The 21148-nt window shown below is 45.6% G+C and overlaps 4 protein-coding genes and 1 non-coding gene across 8 annotated transcripts; 3 read left to right on the top strand and 2 right to left on the bottom strand.

Annotated features, from left to right (window-relative positions):
• Positions 1-1688: 1688 nt before the first annotated feature.
• LOC135618720 (protein PHLOEM PROTEIN 2-LIKE A10-like) lies at positions 1689-3197 on the bottom strand. The gene has a single exon (XM_065119878.1). The coding sequence runs from the start codon at positions 3052-3054 to the stop codon at positions 1825-1827; it is 1230 nt and encodes a 409-aa protein (XP_064975950.1). The 5' UTR covers positions 3055-3197; the 3' UTR covers positions 1689-1824.
• Positions 3198-4037: 840 nt separating this feature from the next.
• Positions 4038-6897, top strand: LOC135618367 (ACT domain-containing protein ACR1-like). The gene is made up of 8 exons (XM_065119247.1): positions 4038-4217; positions 4312-4446; positions 4539-4584; positions 4898-5012; positions 5084-5151; positions 5238-5951; positions 6025-6129; positions 6207-6897. The coding sequence occupies exons 2-8, from the start codon at positions 4376-4378 to the stop codon at positions 6630-6632; spliced, it is 1545 nt and encodes a 514-aa protein (XP_064975319.1). The 5' UTR covers positions 4038-4217; positions 4312-4375; the 3' UTR covers positions 6633-6897.
• A 1133-nt stretch (positions 6898-8030) lies between these two features.
• On the bottom strand, positions 8031-10587 carry LOC103993823 (U-box domain-containing protein 30). The gene has a single exon (XM_009414019.3). It carries the CDS (start codon positions 9771-9773, stop codon positions 8412-8414), a length of 1362 nt encoding a protein of 453 aa, XP_009412294.2. The 5' UTR covers positions 9774-10587; the 3' UTR covers positions 8031-8411.
• Positions 10588-14421: 3834 nt separating this feature from the next.
• Positions 14422-19759, top strand: LOC135581859 (70 kDa peptidyl-prolyl isomerase-like). Of its 4 annotated transcripts, XR_010489110.1 has the most exons (16): positions 14422-14719; positions 14844-14930; positions 15544-15798; positions 15904-15984; positions 16091-16171; positions 16971-17165; positions 17432-17518; positions 17667-17842; positions 17927-18049; positions 18154-18300; positions 18380-18507; positions 18583-18703; positions 18964-19044; positions 19131-19269; positions 19439-19561; positions 19638-19759. XR_010489110.1 is itself a non-coding variant. In XM_065119875.1 (15 exons), exons 1-14 carry the CDS (start codon positions 14494-14496, stop codon positions 19248-19250), a joined length of 1908 nt encoding a protein of 635 aa, XP_064975947.1. In that variant the 5' UTR covers positions 14422-14493; the 3' UTR covers positions 19251-19269; positions 19439-19636. The 4 variants fall into 4 exon arrangements, 3 of the variants coding, with proteins under 3 accessions (XP_064975947.1, XP_064975946.1, XP_064975948.1); XM_065119875.1 differs by lacking the exon at positions 19638-19759 and having other exon boundaries at positions 19439-19636; XM_065119874.1 differs by lacking the exon at positions 19638-19759 and having other exon boundaries at positions 19131-19636.
• A 53-nt stretch (positions 19760-19812) lies between these two features.
• On the top strand, positions 19813-19886 carry TRNAV-CAC (transfer RNA valine (anticodon CAC)). Its single transcript has one exon. It is a non-coding gene; the product is annotated as a tRNA-Val (tRNA).
• The last annotated feature ends 1262 nt before the right edge of the window (positions 19887-21148 follow it).

The following is a 21148-nucleotide window of genomic DNA, read 5'->3' as shown; positions in this document are numbered from 1 at the left end:
CAAAATCAATTCAACATAATTATAACCTGCCATCACTGACCTCTGATACTTTTACACGACTCTTGAATAATCAATCACTCTCTTAAGCGGAACATAAGAGAGTTCCAAGAACAATGAGACCGATCAGAAAAAGAACTTGATATCGTATATACGAGCCGAAAATATGTTGCAAGCATCGTTAAACTAATAGTAAGTGGCACATGACAGCCGACCAAAAAGAATGGCACGCTACATCGAAAAATAACCATGCTTTACCAACACATATCTTTTCTTCAGCATTGTGGCAGGATTTTCTATGATCCGGGGCACCCATGAGTTATAACACAGAGATGAGTGTATTTCTACTAAAAATGGATACCAAAAGCATCTGAGCTAACATGAGTTTAATGGACTTGCAGTTCATTATCAAAGTGAAGATATGAACACTTTTAACTGTTTATATTCAAGATAGTTCCTTCTGAGAAATTATGACACGCCGTTGACAGTCAAGAAAAACCAACCAAAACTAGAAAGAATTGACCCCACAAAAAACACTGTTGTCGATCAAGAAAAACCAACCAAAACTAGAAAGAATTGACCCCAAAAAAACACTGTTGACAATCAAGAAAAAACAACCAAAACTATTGAGAATTGGTCCAAAAGAAAAAATAATGAAAAAAGAGCACATGGCAGCATAATGCAAAATACATAAAGCAAAAGAAGAGAAAAATGACACCATCATACTGGTCACACTTCTTAATGATTCCCCCATACAGATCACCACTTCTTGCAGATAGAGTATCTAATGGAAGTAAACCAAGCAGGCAGCTGATATGACAGAATCAATTTGCACATTACTCTCCTTAGTTAAGCATTGCCATAGCACAAACCAATAGAAAAGAGAACATCCTGCTAATTACAAAGAAATAATTCAAACATGTTGCAACATATAGACAAATAAAACTCTTATAATTTCAAATTTATAAAAATAAAAGTTAAGAGAGGAGATTATTGAGCAACAAAAATTGTTCAGACTCTATTACTTTATGCAAATGCTTAGAATATAAGTTTGCAGAATCGGTTGTTTGATATGATTTTTCAGAAGAGGATATGGGCTATCCCAGCCTTGTTAAAAAGCCAAGTTACCGGACATATGTTTGATATGATTTATCGAAACGGGGTGCGGACTGGCCCATTCATGTTAAATGCCACTGGCAAAATTACAGATATATGCATATCCAAATAAATCAAACAGAAACACATATACCTAAAGTTTAAATCAACAACAGAACCAAGCTAACTGGGAAGTTGCTGCTTCCTCATGGAAAGTTGAAATACTGTAAGAACAGAGGAGAAAAATATGGCTTACCAAAAGAAAATAAGGTTCTTATATAATGCAGCAAACCTAGAAATCCACAAAAATATAATAGAAAAAGGATACAAAATTAGATTTTGTTGAATACCTTACCATCACTTTTGTATCAATTGTTCTTAAGAATGCAAACAGTTCCAATGCAAACTCCCAGCAAGCACAATAAATAACAACTATATATTTATGGAGTAAAACAGGAGAAAGTTTTCCTTCTGTTGGTACACCGTATAACTATATTAGGAGGTGAAAATCTTTCAAGCTATTATGATCTAATGCAGAATACCAACAAAGAAACTCTTTGATATAATGACCAACAATTTTGGTAAGAGAAATGTCATGAACTGCAGCGAAAAAAACCATATCAATATCATTTTTTTTTATAGAAACATGTTCTGTTTGCAAGCATTATTAGAGCAGTGATCCTTACATGCTTCAGTTACATAGGCTAAAATGATGTTACAATCACAAGAAACTTAAACCGGTGTCAAGAGTCTTGTTCCAACACATAACTGCAAGCACAAGGTGAGACATATAGTGAATAAGGCCATTGATTTGCCACTGACATACCTCACAACCTCAACAGCCCTTTCCACCACTTCCTCGCGAGCAACCTTAACACCTCTCCTGGCAGAATCACACAATTTCCATGATAGGAAATCAAGAAAAGACCTCACAGTCTCAAATGTCACTCTGCCTGTGACATCGAGAACCAGCCTCCTGTTACTGGGAACTGCTAATGTCGAAGAGACTCGGTCGACCCAGCCAGCACTGCTGTTAGCTTCATTCTCATCCAAGGAACTGGTTTTGTCACGATAATTTTTATCCCATTCCCCTTCCTGTGCAACACCACCTGCTCTGTCCACCGAGGGGGTCGATAGGCCTCGATTGGTCATCACTCGATGGGAAGTACTGACCAGGGTTTCAACAGCCCCATTGCAAACCGAAACCAAGATGTCCTTCACCTTCGCCTCGTGCTTGGGGTTCGTAAAGCCGGAGAAGATCTGATCGTAGGCATTTATCGTCATCGTCTTCTCAAGGTAGACTGTGACAGCAGTGCTCACGAATCGCTGAATGAAATCCGCAATGAGCTTCCTAGAATCATCACAGGAAAGCAAACGGAACCACTCTGGGACGGCTGCCTTGTCCGCCCGATCAACCGATTCATCACCACCAGCCTCTCCTTTGGAATAGAAGCCTATCACCAAGTTCCTCGCGAAGCTGCCGACCACCACGGAAGCGAATCCAGAACCCGCGGGGGAGAAGAGCTTCTCAAAGAAGCGGTCGGAGAAGCTACTCAACGCCGACTCGTTCTTTTCTCCGTGGTTCGAGGCGGAACTGAACCCTCGAACCATACCGACCGCGACAGCTTCCGAAACCCTAGAGACCGACCCGGAGAACTCTTCCGACAGGGCGATCTTGGCCAATTGTCTGAGGCTGGCGGGAATCTCATCGGCATCCGATCGGAGAAACCGATTCAGGTCGGAAGAGACGAGCCCGAGTACCTCGGCGGCGGAGGATACGGAGTCGGACGAGGAGACGAATGCGCCGACGAGCTTCGCGATCTGCTTCCGCTTGCGGGAGACGGAGGGAAGGTGGTAAAACCGGTAGGCGCCGTAGCCGGAGACGCCGACGGCTGCGGCGAGGAGGAGCCAACGCCGGCGTCGCCTTGAGAAATCGAGAACGGAGGCGAATTGGAGCGCCATGAGGAGGGGGTGAGGGGGGTTTGCCTCTCCTGCGAATGGATGGGGAATTGGGGCTTTAGGGTTTCTTATTGTTGTGTTTTCCTTCTTTTGGGCAGCGGTTAAAGGCCTGAAATATCTGAATGGGGAGAGGATATGCTTACGATGACACGGGAAAAGGAAGACCGTTCCACGGTGGTATCTTCGCCATCTTTTCCGTCTACTCGGGGAAGACGACTCGGTTCGTCGTAGCTGTAAAGCTCTGATAGGCTATCCGTCGCCTTCGACTGTGTGTGTTCCATCGTGTCCTCATTATTTTAATTGGGTCAGCCGATCTTTCCATTAAGAAACCACGTCACAGGTTCCGGGTGGGTCCAATTGGAGTCATCTCCGTCACAAATCACGAGGTACAAGTCAGACCCGTCGGTCATTTTTAGTCTATAAATGCGTACGTCCCACCCGACGTTTCCTTCCTGTGACTCGCTGGCCTCACATGTCCTGGGCCCCACCGGGCCGGGCCCCCCGTTGTAACAGTAGAGCGTCGTACCCACTGGTATGTGAGTAGTTATTGGACATTAATTGGTGGAGCCCATAGGTAGATGGTAGATTTAATAATTTCTAAATAAAATATTTTATGAAAATATGGAGAATGATTAGAGAGAAAAAAAATATTTTTAGAGTGAGAGATTAATAAATACAATAGTTGGCTTTTTGTATTTGGGGACGGTAAGGATTGAGGCAATGTTACGCCTGAAGGTGGAGTCTTTGTTACCGCATGAAGGTGGCGTGGAGAGTTGCCTCGTCAAATCGCACGTGTCCGAGGGCGTCGCGAGTGAGCGAGCGGCGGGATTCATCTCGCGGCGACGACTCGACACGTGACGCTCGAGGCCTGCAGACGTGGCACATGTCGCTGGAGTCCCACCTTCTCAGCATGCCTCTGTTTCCCAACCTTCTCTCGACATCCCTCCCTCCCTCTCCTCTGCGTTCCTCCTCTTACGCTCCACCGCCTGTCCATCCATCTACGTGTGTGGATGAACACATGCAAGGCTGCCATGAATGCCATCACCGATCGGACTCCCCAAACGAAGTAAGAGTAGGGGTTTGTCCCCGAGTTCATCCTCCTCTTTCCTTTTCCCTTATCTTACCTTCTCTTTACACCGCTCCACCGACGGCAATTTGAAGGATAGGTACATCACACGGCTCCGCCTCTCGTAATCTTTTCCTTGGATTCTCGGCATCAGATTGAATGCGAATCGATCCTCGCTTCACCCCTTGCTTCAGGTGATCCGGCAAGATACGTGGTTGCAATCAGTCCTGATCCTTCCGCCTTGCGAGCGAGCGAGCGATGGAAGGCAGAGGGAGCGGGCCGTACTTCGACCCTGACTTCGATTTCCTCGTCGAGAGGATCAACCCTCGGTATCACTCCTACTCGTCTGTTTGTTATTCTTCAGTTGATCGTCTTGTGAATGCTGAACTGAAGTTATGGTGGTCGTCCTTGTCGGTGGCAGGGTTTGCATCGACAACGAGACATGCGAGGACTGCACACTCGTCAAGGTCTCACCTCTCCTTTCTATCTCTTTCTCCCCTCCCACCCACGGTTTCAAGTAGGAAAAGGAGAAGGCAGAGAAAATTGCAGTAAATGCGATGGTATAAATAACGTGACCTTTTCCGGTGGTGGACGCCAAAACCGCGGCCGCTGCGGTGCGCAGTGAAGAGAGACGACAGGAGCTATAGAGTAGCATCGGTGACCGCGTCACCGCTCCTCGTCCGTGCACAAAAGGAAAGGAGGGGTGGGCTTTGCCAGAGCGAATGCGTCCTCGGGAGCCTGCTTGTTTAGCTTATCGACGATGGCTGCTTTGCGTCGCAGGTGGACAGCGCCAACAGGAACGGGATCCTTTTAGAGATGGTCCAGCTCCTCACCGACCTCGACCTCGTCATCTCCAAGTCCTACATTTCGTCCGACGGCGGCTGGCTCATGGATGGTCTGTTTCTTGCTTCCCCCCATTTCCATTTCCGGTTTAAGAGATCTAAGCACACGTTGTGCGTATGACAGTGTTTCACGTAGGGGACCGGCTCGGTAACAAGCTAACGGATCCCGACCTCATCCGCTATATCCAGCAGGTAACGAAAACGAACTCAGCCGCCGTCTCTTCTTCTTCTTCTTCGGGTTGATTTGATGATATCCGTTTCTGTTGTGGTGAGATCAGTCGCTGGTGAGCGGGCAGGAGGGGGCTCGGAGCGCGGACGAAGTGACGACCTGCCTCGGGAAGTTGGTGGGTCCCGGCCAGCTGGCATCGGAGCACGCTGCCGTCGAGATCACGGCCACGGACCGGCCCGGCCTCCTCTCCGAAATCGCCGCCGTCCTCGCCGAGCTCCATTGCCACGTGGCCTGCGCCCAGGCGTGGACCCATAATTCTTGCGCCGCTGTCATTCTCTATGTGATCGACGAGCCCACTCGCAGGCCCATCGCCGACGCTGACCGGCTGGCTCACGTCGAACAGCAGGTCGATAGTGTGGTCGGGGCCCACCATGAGCCCGGCGAGCGACGGCGGGTGAAGGTCTCGGGACCGATGCCCGGCCGCGTGCACATGGAGAGGCGTCTCCACCAGCTGATGTACGAGGAGGGGGATTACGAGACCGGGCCGCCGCCGCCTCCTGCGAATGGCGACCAGTTCGCCGACGCCAACCTCGAAGCGAGGAGGGACAACGTACTTTTCTTGTGGTCTCCGTCGTCGTCGTCATCAACGGTGATGAGGACACGGGCATCCATCGACAGCTGGAAGGAGAGAGGGTACACGGTGGTCACCATACAGAGCAGGGACCGCCCCAAACTCCTCTTCGACACGGTGTGCACGCTGACCGACATGAAGTACGTGGTGTACCACGCCGCCGTCGGGTCACGCGGACCGCTCGCCGTGCAGGTGGAACTCCATCATCATCCGCACGTCGCCGCCTTGTCGCTCGATCTGGTCCTGATGGTGTCGCTTGATTCAGGAATACTACGTCCGGCGCATGGACGGGTGCACTCTGGATACGGAGAGCGAGAGGCAAAAGGTCAGCCGGTGCTTGGTGGCCGCCGTGGAGCGTAGAGCCTGTCATGTGAGCTGGGTTCTCTTGATGCTAACGCAAACGTTTCTGTTCCGAGGAATTGACGGATGCCGACGCTTTGACTGCAGGGATTGAGGCTGGACATAAGCACAAGGGACCGGCGGGGCCTGCTGTCGGACATCACCAGGGTGCTCAGGGAGAACGGGCTGTCACTGGCGATGGCAGAGTGCGCGACGCGAGGGGAGAGGGCGGTGGGGACGTTCTACGTGACGGACGCTTCGGGCGGCGGCAATGTGGACCCGAAGAGCATGGACGCGGTGAGGGAGGAACTGGGCGAGAGCGTCACTCTAGTAGTGCGTGCGGGAGGATGGGGCTGCGCCAAAAGCAATCGCAGCACAAGTAGCAGCACCACACTGTCGCCTTCGTTGTCGACGTCGTCGTCGGTTGACGGAGACAGAAGCAGAATCATGACCTCCCTGGGAAGCTCCCTTGGAAGTCTGCTGTGGTCGCACATCGAGCGGCTCTCGAGCAACTTCGGGTCCATCAGATCATGAAATGCGACATCCATGCATCTCGATACAGCTCGTGGCCTCGCTATGGCCGGCCCGGCCGTACCAATCTTCGATATGATTCGTGTACATTTATTCTATTCCAATCGGCAGCTTGATATTGGTATATATGGCCACAGGTGATCCACTCATACTATATATGGCCTAATTATGGCCGCCGTCGGTACAGTGATAGGCCCATGCTTCCAGCTTGCTTCATCGGTTGTGCAGGGCGATCAAAAAAGAGATCCCATTAAACTTGTTTATATGATTGATAGACAGAACGATTAACAAAATAAATCTAAAATATTCATTCATAATATATAAAGCTGGGTTAGGTTAACCATATAAGACACTGATAAGATGAACCGGAGAAGCTGCCTGAATTGTTCCACAAGCAACCCGTTGGAAAGGGTTGGGTTCCCCCACCTGCTTCGTCATGGACTGTCGGGGCTTCTTCATCTCACACCTGAGTGGCATTCCTTCGTATCCAATTTCTTACCGCCATGGCCGATGGCTTGGCTGGCGGGGGGGAACAGCCACAGGTGGCCACATGGCCCCCATGTCCTGAAAAGACTCTGCACTCTCAATTCGCCATGGGGGCCGCAGCAGACCCATGGAGTTCACAGCCTATGACTCTGCCTCGTATGCAGCCAAAGCAAACAGCAGAGGACGACAGTGTCATCAGGCGCATAATTGAATGGGATTCACCATCGCCATCATCTACCGGATCATCCTTATCTCCATCCCCTCCTCCTTCTTCTTCTTCTTCTTCTTCACCTGATTAAAAGAGAAGTAAATCGATCCGGGAATGACTCAGATAAAGAGAAGAATTAATGCACCGAGTGAGCCATCATTCATGCCGTGCTGCATCACTGTGAGCTTTGGGCATGTCAGATGGGTCAGAGCTGCGGAACGCCCAAAGAGCCATCCAACTCAAAAGATTGGAAATGGCCTGCGGGGATGAAGGTCCACCCAGCAGCCTGCGTGTGTGTGGTCGAATGACCGATCATCGAGCCACCCCACGCCTCCCGATCTCCAGTCTTGTCCTCCTTTTTCTTATGGTGGCACACCCCGGTAGAAGGTCTCCTCACTGTCCACATGAACGGCTTCTCGATTTGATAGGTCGATGGAATGGGAAGGTCCTGTTGGCAGGGAGCACAATGGTGTTTTGATGACTGCACCGGTCAATGGTCATGGCAGCGCAAAAAAGTAGGAGCACCTGCATCAAGATGTGTCACTTCAACAGCAAGACTCCATGCTTTGATGTGTTCGGCGGAATAGATTCTGGGTTTCAGATTCTAACAACAGAAAGAGTTGACCGTAAACAAATTCTGATGAAATTTCACTTGATTTATGGGATAATACAATCAAAACGAGGATGAGACCGAATGATTCGATCGGTGAAACCAAATTTGCAGTATGAATTCTCGCGGTTTCAACAATTACAGGAAGAAGATTTACAAGCTCTTGCAGACCACATTCTGAAAACTAATCACGGGGGAAACACTACAATAACCTCACCGGATTATTGAGGACGACAACCTCTACATCATCGAGCAGTGGATCCAAATCCACACCAGCTACGCTCTTCGCCGCCAATCATCCGCTTTTAGATGCTTCTTCACTTATGAAGAATGAGAATTACAAGTATAGATGCTGTACACAAGAGACAACAGCTCATATACCTCCCTGTTCTCAGTAGACACAGCCTCTTGGTCGCCACGATCGTAGTCAAGCTTCGCCAGTTAGAGCAACCCAAGCAAAAGCAGCGATGGTCTTCGGTCATTGGATCGTCCTCGTTAGCTTGCACTTTGAGATGAATAGGGTCGTCGTGTAATTAAGACTGCAGAGCTTCAATAGCTCGGCGGCCCGTTGCTTGAGCTCAGGACTGCAGCCGCTCTGGATGACAAGCAGCAGTTTGGCAGCCAAACCGGCCTCCACGGCGAGAGAGGCGCATTCGTCGGGAGCGAGCTTGCAGACGGCCCACAGAATCGACAATGCATATTGAGTACAAGCTTCAGACACCCTCATCAGAAGCCTCACTGCGTTGGGAATGGTCTGAGGACAATCTTTCAGCGCCGACAGGCCTTCGGGTGTCGTCGAGAGATCATCCAAGATGTGCCATGCCGGCTCCGAGCACTCGGGACTCAGGTTGGGCAATAGCTCGACGAGCTGCGGAACCGCTCCGACGCTCACAATCAAGCTCCGGACTTGCTCGTGAGAGCATATAGCCTTGAGCAAGCTGAGACCCGCCGCCATGCCATTTGGGTGTCGCTTGTCCTTCACCAATCTCAGCAATGCCACCAAAAGGCTCAAGCTCGACACCACCTCCCACCGGAAACTCTTCTCCTCCATCAGCATTTCGATGAACCTCGTGCAATTGATCTTGGTATCGATCGTCCCCTCATTCAGCATGTCTACCACGAGTGAGATCCTTGCCGGCTGCATCAAACTGGTCTTGGCATCTGAATCCAGGCAAAGATTGACGAGAATGGCGATCACCTCGGAGCCAACGGCGTGGGAGGTGAACGGGCCGAGGAGAGAAGAAAGGAGTGACACGCCGCCGGAGTCGGCGACGGTCTTCTTGACGGAGGGGTGGGCGACGACGATCTTCTGGAGATCCTTGAGGGCCTGGACTCTGGCCTGCCCCTTGACCTTCTTTAGGCTTTGGACGAGCTCGGCGGCCCGGCCCTGGACGTCCTCGGATCTCTTCTTCAGTAGGAGGTAACGCTGCGAGAACCAGGCGTTGATCAGCTGGTGGAGGGTTCGGTTGGGGGTGACGGCGTCGTCCCACAGCTCCTGCATGGTGGTTGGGCAGGTGAGGTGCCCCAAGGAAAACCACTTGAGGATGTTGGCGCGCTCGTAGGTCTGGCCGGTGCAGAGCGTGACGGGATCCACCATAGGCTCGAGGGAGATGGGGCAGATGAACACCGACGGCACGTCCTCGGGCGCCGCCGAGTCGAGCTCCTCGATCATCTTCTTGAGGTCGAGCTTCTCCGCGGTGGCTCCCAAGGTCCCATCTTTCCCTGCAGGGAGGCCCCCGCCGCCGCCGCCCAAGATCCCATCTTTGATAGCGGTCTCCAGATCTATGATCTGCCCCCCGCCCTCCAGCCTCCATGAAGCCTGCTGCTGGTACTGCGGCATTGTTCGGAGCCTCAAAGAACCCAACTTTAGATCCCAAGATTCGATTTCTAAGCGAGAAGAAGAAGAAGAAGAAGAGAGGAAAGAGAGGTGGCAGGAGGCTAGAAGCCGAAACAAGAGAAGAAGACAGGATCGGTGTTGAGAGCTCGCTTTTGCTCTGCGCTAGGCGACGTTGGACGCTGCAATCTGGGGGAGCCTTCAATGGCGCCGGTCAAAAGGAAGCAATCCGTCATCATAACCAGCATAATGGACTTATGATCGAGCTCCGCCCCTTCTTTGAACCCCCCAAAATCCCCCTCTCTCCCTCCCCCGCTAAAGCTCTCTCTCTCTCTCTCTCTCTCTCTCTCCCTCTCAGACACACGCTGCCTTCACCAGAGGTCACTAAAAAGGCGAAATCATACGCGAGCAAAGGCCCAGATCAGAAGATAAAAGGGGAGAGCAAAAAAGAGGGAGGGAGGGAGATCTACACTAAACCTCCCCCAACAAAGAACTCCAAAACACAGAGAAAGAAAACAACTTGACACCTTTAGAGTCCAAAAGATCACGTTAGAGATCTGTGAGCGGGAGGTACGGGAGGGAGGCGAGCGAGAGTGAGAGTGACAGTGAGAGATCTAACACAACCTTGCGATGACCACGAAGCAGATAAAGAGGCACAGAACAGAGAGACGAGATTAAAGATTAACATATCATAAAAAAGAGATTTTGAAAAGAGGAGACACTCTGCAGACTGCTCTGCTCTCTCTCTCTCTCCCCCTCCCCCTCCTTCTTCTCCTTTTATGCGGAGAAAAAGAGAGAGCAAGAGAGAGACAGAGACAGAGAGGTCTCGAGAGGCATAAAAGTTTGGCCTGGGAACTTGGGAGGAAGGAAGAGGGCAGGGGATGACCGGGAGTAGCCGGTGGCCGTCGCGTCTCGGCCCGAGCACTGCACGTGCAGTCGTGTCACCCCGATCCTTACGACAACGCCTTTAGATTAGGGCATACGAAACCCACATTTCGAAATGTCAGTTTTGTCCTCGTTCCCATTATTTCCAGATCACCACCGTCCATATGCATCATCTATACACGAATCATAATACATGAGGTGAAGAAAAAGAAAGAATCAGAGGCCGCGGGATTCGCGACCTGTGATTGACTCAACGTGCGATCGATGCGCCTCTGTGTTCCCGGAGACCCCCCCCCCAATAAAAGACTCGATGAACAGTATTCCCCGGTAGACAACAAACGAAAAGAATCACAATCTGCAAAAGCTGCCTGCTGCTGCTACTAACCCATGCGCATGGCTCTCTCCCTCGGCAGCATTCTGTAGCACCGCTTTCCCCATTGTCGAATAGTTTGAGCTTGCTTGGGGTGCTTAATGACCTCTACCTCTGCCTCTACCTCTACCCAGTAAAAGCACAACAAAAGGAAAGGACCGTGGGATTAGGCTAAATGCTCAGAACCTAGTCCAGAGATGGGAGAGTATTATTGCTGCCACCGCATCATCTTCTTCCCTTGACTCCATGTCTCTGCGACTGAGAGATCGAAGAGACCAACGTAGGCTCGGCATCTGCCTTTGCTTGACTGTACTCAGCTCCGCCTCCTCGGGTCTCATCCTGTCGCGCAGTTGGCTTTGACTGCTTTGTGAGGCGGGTCCCTCGCCTTGCCTGCCACCTGCAGCCACTCCTACGGCGACAGGTGGCCCGGGGAACTGTGCGAGCTGCGCCGTGGCAGAGATTTCAAGGTCTCGGTGGACCCAAATTTAACAGGAGGTTTGGAGTCCCCCATTCATTACTATTAACTCACTCCGTCCGAGACTGTAAGCACGCATGTAGCGCCGGAAGGAGCACGGTGAGAGTGATCTATCAGGTTTGATTTGTTTCCTCCGAGATCTTTGATACAACATATGGTTTTCCGGTGTTCTCTCCTCCTTGTAGGTAGCCGCTTTAACTGCATGACGTGATGGCTCATGGCCGGAATCATCAACATCGCAACCCGAGTTAATGCCTAGTTAGTAGCGATCCACGTCCTAGTTTGACCAACACGCTTGAAGCTCCATGGACGCCAACTATTCCTAGCAGGTAGCAAACTTAACAATATCGATTAGACTTATCCCACCCAAGAAGCTCTCTCTCTCTCTCCAATGATTGAGGTAGAACAATTCAAGGGTGAAATGATAGGAGATTACCTTCCATTCGTTCATTATATCTTTGATGGCCATTAGGTGTTCGATAAAATGCGTTTGGGAGGGGGTGGGGGGGCACCGAGCACTATTTCCATGGCGTTCAGTTACCGAGAGGGGACCAAGCGGTGATGGCCGCTCTTTGCCGGGCGCTTGAGACATGGGGGAGGCCACACAACGGCAGCGACCTCGTGCTCGTTATCGCCATGTCCCACGAACAAGCGGGTCAGCGGTCGAAATCAAATGGACCGCTCCGTTGTTCACGAACGCCCTCTCTCTCTCTCTCTCACTCACCACCGTCTCTCTCCTCCCTGAAAGCGTGCCCTTCCCATTAAACCCTCACGCTCACAGAATGAGACGCTCGTGGTCACTCCCTCCTTTATGGCTCACACGGCCAACGTAGCAAAAGCCACCCTTAGGACGCATGCAAAGGTTCCTTCCGTGCCTGCCTGCAATTGAATTGCCACATTACATCTCAACCATTATGATATCTTCCCATAATGATGAACTGTTTCATATATACCATTAATTAGTTCGAGTTTAAATAAATATATATATATATATAATCTAAAACATTGGTCGGACAAGCAACATCAATTATAGTCTATATGTGCATATTTTCATAATATATAGAAATAGATATAAGGTGAATTTTCAAAAAAAACTTATCTGGAAGGGGGATTTTCTTTTCATAATACTTGAAATATCTTTTTTTTTCTCCTTTTTCCTATGGAGTTATCCACAGGTGAATCAATCCAAATATAATATTATTTTTGCATTATTACAACGTTTTCATCGATATCAATAAAATACTATAAAGTAGTACAAAAATGCTATTTTACAATAATTTTATAAATATGTTTATATTATGTTATAGTATTTTCGGTAATACTAAGAAAACATTGTAGTACAGCATAAAAATATTATACCACAATATTTTTATTTTCATCAACACCAAGAAAATATTGCATCGCAATACGAAAACATTGTGTATAGTATTTTTTTTACTATATTATAGTGTTTTTTTGGTATTACAAAAATATTATAATATAGTATAAAAATAGTATAATATTAAATAATTATGTATATATATTAAATATGAAGGATAAAAGAATAAATATTTAAAAAAATTAATTTTGAAGGGATCTCTATACATAATTTGACCAATTAAGTCATGTCATATCACATTTAAATGGATGGTTGGGCTTCATTTCTTAAAAGACATCAAAACATTTGAACCCCTCTTGAATGCAGAGACATGGTGGCATCATGAGAAGCACCACACACGGCCATGGCAACAGTGGCAGAGCAAATAATCTATATGGAAACCGGCTCGTGAGCTCTCTCACCAGCAGCCCTGTGGTACTTTTTGTCTCGCAACCGGTCAGAGGCGGAGAGGAGCATTTCTTGATGTTGCCAACCAGCCTTTGGCTGGCTCCTTTTGACCGTCACCTCAGGCGCTACAAAAGAGGCTGCCACCGTCTCCGTAAACTAAAGTGAAACAGCGAAGGGGGCCTGCAACATTGATGGGAGAAGAAGAAGAAGCAGAAGAGGGTGGATAAAGGGTGACCTCAAGTGCGGACCGATCCAATAGGGATAGTTTTGTGGGCAGCGCAAATTAAGTGCCCGAGTCGGATTCAGTTTTCGGTTCGTAAGGCTGGCCCGGGTTCGGATTTAAGTCCATCCATTAGGCTGAGCCTTTTTGATAAGTGTTTGTGAATCTTTTATACCGTGGCCGAGGAACCTATACAGCTTGGTCCGATCGTCGTTGTACAGAAAGTCTACGGATGAAATCTTCGTCGGGTCGGGTCGAGTTCGGGGTCGATCGATGTCCATAAAGTTTCTACAATAAGTATGCTCGCCTTCGTCATCGTATGATTCTTGCACTTTGACCTAGGTCAAGATGAAAAAGGTATCCCGACTTAGGCCTCTTCAAAGATTAAGTCAGTGAAATTATGTGAAAAATCCTGTATTCTCCTACCAGATGTTGACATGGAGCTTTTATTCTAACGCCCGAGGATTGTCCGTACGTGATCTTTGCACGATGACCGTCGTTCCAAATTCCTAGTGGCACGTCCGATGTAACATCACGTCTTTCTTTCGAGGTTTCGTACCTGCACTGACGTGGTTGGGAGGTCGTGTTGATGTGACGAAATCCACGATATGGTCTATCAATAAGCATGACACATTCGAATCAAAACTAAACTGAATTGGAATTAAGTCGATCGGACAGTTTATCATTTTAGAAAGGAAACGAAACTAGGTTTGGGTGGTTTAAACCCAGTTTCAATTGTGTAGAATTGAAATTGACGATTCTGATTTTAAAATCAAAATTACATCAATTTTGGGATATATTTTGATGATCACATCCACAAATCATATATATATATATATATATAATTTAAATTATGATTTAGAGTGAATCGCCATCATCATTAATAATTTTGTTATATATTTTGATGATCACATCCACAAATCATTCTTTTATACAACCAAAAAGCCAAAGATTGTTCCAGAGAACAGGAGAAGGGGCGGAACGAAGCAGGCTTGTCTTGTGGCGAACAGCATGGCGCACTCGTCGAGGCTCACCTTGTCTGCGTCCGCCGCGAGGGCGGCCGCTGCCGTGGTCGACGACGACGACGATCTCGACGAGGAGCCCGGTGAGGAGATCGAGTCCGCGCCGCCGCTCCGGGTCGGCGAGGAGAGGGAGATCGGAGGCGCCGGCCTCAGGAAGAAGCTTCTCAGGCCCGGCCGCGGCTGGGAGACCCCCGTCCTCGGCGACGAAGTTACAGGTTCCTGAATCACACCCTCCCCATTCATGTTCATTTTCTCCGGCATAGAGATCAAGACCCTCCTCATCGAGTGCTCTCTGGGGTGTAATTCTTGTTTCCTTTTCTTGGTTATTTGAATCAACAGTTCATTATGAGGGTAGATTGCTGGATGGACGCAAGTTCGAGTCCACTCGGGACCGAGGGGAGCCTCTCACTTTTGAGCTGGGCGGTGGTAAGATTGCAGTGCTGCTTCTTTTCGAGACTCCGCGTAGCTTTTGGGGTTTCTTTGCTGTCCTTTTCTTGAATTCTTCTGGTTCGTATGAGATAATTCTTTAGCTGTTTTAGGGTTTTGGGACTGTGAATTTTTTGTGCATTTTCTTCGTTCATTGATTTGATCAGGGTTTTTAATTCAGCTTTTTAGGAAGAAGAATGCCTCTAGGGTTGTCGCATCAAAAACGATATCAAAGATAATTTTGGTGGTTAAGTCAGCAATGTACACGGTCGAACATTATTCAGATCTAGAATTTGCATGCTAGAATAAGTTCTATCATTCTCATAAATGTTGATAATAATCCTTTTGGATACATGTCAGTGTTTCAACACCAAGACAAGTCAGTAAGAAATGACATGTAGCTGAAAGAATTTTCGGAATGAGTAACATAAGTCAAAGGAATCCTGTCTCAATTGGATAACTTTTCTTCTAAAGAAGTTATGGTGGCTTTGGTTATCATTATGCAGTTCTAATGAAAATCGTTGGTGTTTGGTTTCTGGGTAATATCTTGGGACTTCAAAATAACCACATGTTGCTTCAACATCGAGACTTATTGGCACTTATCTTGAATTAGAACAAGGCATTGCTGGCTTGGATCAAGGAATAATTACCATGAAAAGGGGAGAATTGGCACTATTTACATTGCCTTGTTCTTCTGGTTATCGACATGCTGCTGCTCAAGGTGTTCCTCCTGATGCTGATATGCAGTTTGAGGTAGAACTACTATCATGGCTAACAGTCATGGACATTTGCAAGGATGGTGGAATAGTTAAGAAAGTTTTATCAGGTGGGGATGATAGGCAAACAGGAGATTTGGATGAAGTTACAGGTATGTTTAGGAAACTCTAGCTTATTAAATGTTAGTTGCTTTGCCGTTAAATGTTGTATCTATGTTCTTTCCTATTCTAATTGGTTCATTTTTCTAACTGCACAGTCAAGTATCAAGTCAGGCTGCTTGATGGCACGATTGTTGCAGAAACTCCTGAAGGAGGATTTGAGTTTTGTGTTAATCAAGGTGTCTATAATTGTGAATTTAATTTTTGTTGGTGTTTTCTATTCTTAGACCAGATCCGACAGCATGTTCTATTCTTGTACCAAATCTAATGGGTTTCATCGTGCAGGGCATTTGTGTCCAGCATTACCCAAGATTGTGAATACCATGAGAAGAGGGGAGAAGGCTTTTGTCACCATTCAACCACAATGTATGTCAGACCATTAAGATAGTTTCTGATGCTTTGGAATGAATTTTGGGCATGCATTTTCAATTTTTATCACTGTTAAATTTCTTTTGCCACTCTTTACACCCCTTCACTAGTTTTTTTCATTTTAGATGGGAATTTGGAGTAGATTGCATTAGTTCTTGCTTGTTAGTAAGAAAAACTTTACTAGCCTTACCAAATCATTGTGACAAAGCATGATAACTGCATTCACAAACTCAACTTTGACATTTAATTATGTATTTTAACTTTTTTTTGTCTTGTCATGGCTAGAATAATGGGTTGCACACATTTTGATGGAACCTTTTTGGCTCGTTCTAGTTGCTCTACTTCTTGAAGGGCTAATTATAATGATCATGAAAGAGGGGAGAGGCATGGAGGTTTTGCGTGATAACTGGTGTCCCTTAAATAAAAAAAAAAATTTATGGGACATTAATTAGGTCATTTACGGTAGTTAAGAAACAAAGAGTTTGTATTAGTAAGACAAGAATGGTTTTTGGATGCATGAAGTTAGTAGGTATTTATGTTCTAATTTTAAAATTTCCAAGATGAGGTGAGTAATAGCTAGTTTAAGTGTCTGACAGGGAAAGCATAGACAGGTTAGGATGGCCCAGTGCACAAGGTTTCCACTAATTTGTGGTCTAATATCTAAGTAACATATTATAAACCTGGGTTAAACTGTAATTTTCTTGATGTTTATTTATCTGTCAGATATTCCTTTTTTTGCATTAATTTTGATCATACATCTACCTTAAGCTCACCTTTGGATGATAGCCATCTCTAGATGCATTTGGAGAAGCAGGGAGAGAAGCTATTAATGGATTACCTGCTATTCCGTCAAATGCCGTGTTGAATATTGAAGTTGAGTTAGTATCTTTGAAGCCTGTTGTTGATGTTACTGGTGATATGAAGGTATTGAAGAAGATTCTGAGAGCAGGCGAAGGTCTCCGTACACCGAACAGCGGGGAGACCGTTTGTGGTCAGTTTTCATCTTTACTTCCAATAATGATAATCTATGGAAGTTGCTAATGACTTGAGATATGATATTGTTCAGAGTAGAGCTTATCATTTGGTTTCTCCCACATAGAATACTCTCGTTTTTATATATCTCATCTTTTGGTTACAATTACTTTGAAATACTTGCATGCACATTCTGATTATGTTCAGAAATGTAACTTATCTGATTATTAATTTACCTTCTTGCTTGAGGATTGTGGACTTATGCAGAATGTGTCTCATCTTCAGTTAGGTATACTGCCATGTTCAAAGGTGGCACTACTTTTGAGAAAGTAGGCTTTGATGGAGAAAGTTTTCAATTTATAATTGATGAAGGTCAGATCATTTTTAAGTCAATTCATTTCATTCACGTTTTCTTTGTGAAATGTGCAAAGTTTGATTGATTTTTAACACATTATGGTTACAAAATTCTGGCTTGTAATTTCAGATATCTTGCACTGATGCCCCATGTTTTGCTGTACAGAACAGGTTATTGCTGGTTTAGATCGTGCTGTATCAACAATGTTGAAGGGTGAACTATCTGAACTGACTATAGAACCGGAGTATGCATTTGGAAATGACGAAGCTAAGCGGGATGCAACCATAATTCCTTCAAGTTCAACTTTGATATATGTGGTGGAGTTGTTAGACTTTACAAAGGTGACAATATTGACAAGCTGGCGAAGGTGTTATTTGAGTGTGTGGTGAAACTACTAGTAACTGTGTCTTCTTTCCAAACCACAGGAAAAAGACATACGGGAGATGACTGGTCTTGAGAAGATACAAGCTGCTGAAGGCACAAAAAGTTCAGGCAATGATCTTTTCAAGAACGGGAAGTTTGAACGAGCTGCAAAGAAGTATGATAAGGTAGCTCAGTGATGAGTGGCTAATAATATCTGGACTAATGATAATTATTCTCTTGTAAGTGGAGAAGTCTCTTGTCTCAATAGATTAATTCATCAAATTTTCAGGCTGCTAGGTATATTGATGGTGAAGGAACATTTGAGGATAATGAGGAAAAGCTAGTGAAATCTCTGAGAATCTCGTGCTGGTTGAATTCTGCAGCATGTTGCCTAAAACTGAAGGACTTTCAGGGAGCTATTCGGTTATGTTCACAGGTAAAAGCCAATTTAATACATTATGTGACATTATCAGGCAATCTTTGATTTTTATGCATACAACTCTTTGCACCTCTAGGTACTAGATAATGAGTTCTGCAACGTGAAGGCACTGTACAGGCGAGCACAAGCTTATATTGAAGCTGCTGATCTGGATTTAGCTAAGTTGGATATTCAGAAGGCATTAGAGCTCGACCCAAAGAACAAGTTAGTAGGCACTAGAATAATCCAATTACAGGAAATTGGTAATCTTAGCACATCTTTTTTTGCACAAACTTGCAGGGAGGTGAAGTCACTACAGATGGCATTGAAACAGCTTCAAGCAGAGAAGAATAGAAGAGATGCAAAGTTGTACGCAAACATGTTCCAATGGACGAGAAAAGATGCAGATGTGATGGTGAAGGTGAGTTCCAAGAGGAGTTGTTTTCGTTATTGTAAGAGGTTTTCTCAGTGTCATTCGCTTTCTGTGTTATTTAGTTTCATATAATGTGATAAGTTTGTCAAATTAAAGAAAAGCAACCGGAATATCCAAGTTTTCGAATTCAGAACATCTGGGTTGGTTTCTCTTCTTCCTGCATTTATTGTCGGCCTGGAAGTGGTTCGATTTCTATGAGCAAATGTGAAAAGATGATAAGCTGCTGCAAGTCATTTTCTCTTTTGCAGAAGCTGAAGGTTGGGAAGCCACAAGGTGAAGAGAGGGAGGGGAGCGCCAAAGTGGAGGCATCCAATCTAGAGAACTACATGGTAATGATCACGCTTGGAGGACTCTACGTGAAAAGATTATAAGAAATATCTATAACTGATGCAGTAACGTCGTTGATGTCATGCAGAGATGTGAGCGCAAATTGGCAGAGAAAGAAGTAAAATGTGACAGGGAAACACAGGCGATGGAGGTGGTGGATGCTACTTGTGCCGGTGACAGGGAGATGGCAGATTCCGGGGGGAGGTGAACAGCCTGCGGCAATCTTGGTAGGATAGCAGTAGACAGTGCTGGTTGTTGCGTACTGAGGCGCCGCCTGACATTATCGTTTCGTCCCATGTTCGCCTTCCTGGACTGTTTAAAACGTCGAGGGGGGATTCTTACAGAAGTCCGATATATTGATATATACTGATTGCTTGTGTATCTTGGTCTTAATAGGAGGACGCTGATGATGGTCTAATATTGGTCCCTGGGGGTGGAAGAGAACCCGCCGAAAACTCACCTCGGACCAGGAACTTATCCTCCCATGCAGGGTTCCTTAGATACGTTGGTTAAGTTTTGGTATTCCTCGTAGAAACCATACTGTATTTTTACATGGTGCATCAGCGCTACTTATTCATCATGTCCTCCTTTTCAGACGGACATTGCAAAATGCGATCTTCACTTGGCTCATCAACGCTGCTTGCGATTTCGTGGAGGATCGTATCGCCGTAGATGCGGGAGTGACCAAATGAACCACGGGCATGGCCGTCAGGTATATTGATTTCTTCAATAAATATTTAATACGATTCTCGAGTCCCCCTCCACACGACGTCTGGGTGGTGTAGTTGGTCATCACGCTAGTCTCACACACTAGAGGTCCCCGGTTCGAACCCGGGCTCAGACATCTTTTTTATCGATCATGTTGCACGGACGGCCGACGTATCAGACCCGACTGACATCCATAAATAACTGAAATCAAAATCCACGTGCTAAGTATAGTTGACTAGGCTTATTAGTTGCATCGTCTTATTATAATTCCGAAATATCTGAATATATATATATATATATATATATATATATATATATATAAAGGAAAATAGTAGTAAGCACGGGTTTATTATTAGCAGTTTGTTTAAAAGCATCGACAGAGCAATAAAGTGACGCATAGGAGTGGCAGATAAAATAAATGATAATCTACAGAATAAAATTGCTACAGACCAACATAAACGTGGGAATCACAAGGAAATGTTGTGATTACTGTAAATTAAGACAATAATAATAATAGAAACTGTTCGTGGTCATAAACTAGGCTTAATATCTTTTCTTTACATGGTGAAGCTCTAGCATGAATACACGAATCAACAGTAGAATGTCCACCGACCAGTTATAGTAACGGACGAAAACGACACACGAAAGAAAGAAGAAAAAAAGGGAGGCGGAAATAAAAATGCTCTTCTTTTTTCCTGTATCATAATATTAGTACTGTGCAGTATCCTAAGCATGCACCATAAGCAGAGGATTGGATCATTGCCTTTGACCATGACACCATCGAAGACATTCATGAATTGATGCGCGCACGAAGACATATTTTTGTGCTTCCACATAACCTCCGTTTACAATATTGAAATGATCATAAAAATCAACCAAACTAAAGCTACCGAGTCGAGTGCAAGCTCTCTACGTACTATACATGAACAAAATCAAAAGTTACATATATATATATATATATATATATCAAACATCTCATTTATAATTTTATATCCATGATAATGGATTAAATTATGCAACAATGAACTGAATTATACGTAACCATATAAATTGAGTCGTACCTTATTATATCAGTTGACTATTACTTGGTCATACGAGCTGAATCGTACATAGTCATATGAGTTAGATCATATCCAACCACATACGTTGGACCACACATTATCACATGAGCTTAGATTATACTTGACCACCTAAGTTAGATCATACTTGACCACAAGAACTACGTCGTCTCAGTTTGCCAAATTAATTTAACTCAAGTTAGATCCCAATTAAATTTTTCTTATTAAATTAAATTTTAATATTTTAAATTATTAAAAATAACTCGAATACATAAATTAAATAATTAAAATTCATAATCTTAAATTTAAAACTAATTAAATCATAAAAAAAAATACACAT

The sequence above is a fragment of the Musa acuminata genome, chromosome BXJ2-8 (assembly GCF_036884655.1).
Source record: "Musa acuminata AAA Group cultivar baxijiao chromosome BXJ2-8, Cavendish_Baxijiao_AAA, whole genome shotgun sequence".
Lineage (NCBI taxonomy): Eukaryota > Viridiplantae > Streptophyta > Magnoliopsida > Zingiberales > Musaceae > Musa > Musa acuminata.
Note: the sequence above shows the minus strand (reverse complement) of the source record. Positions and strands in the feature narration are given on the sequence as shown.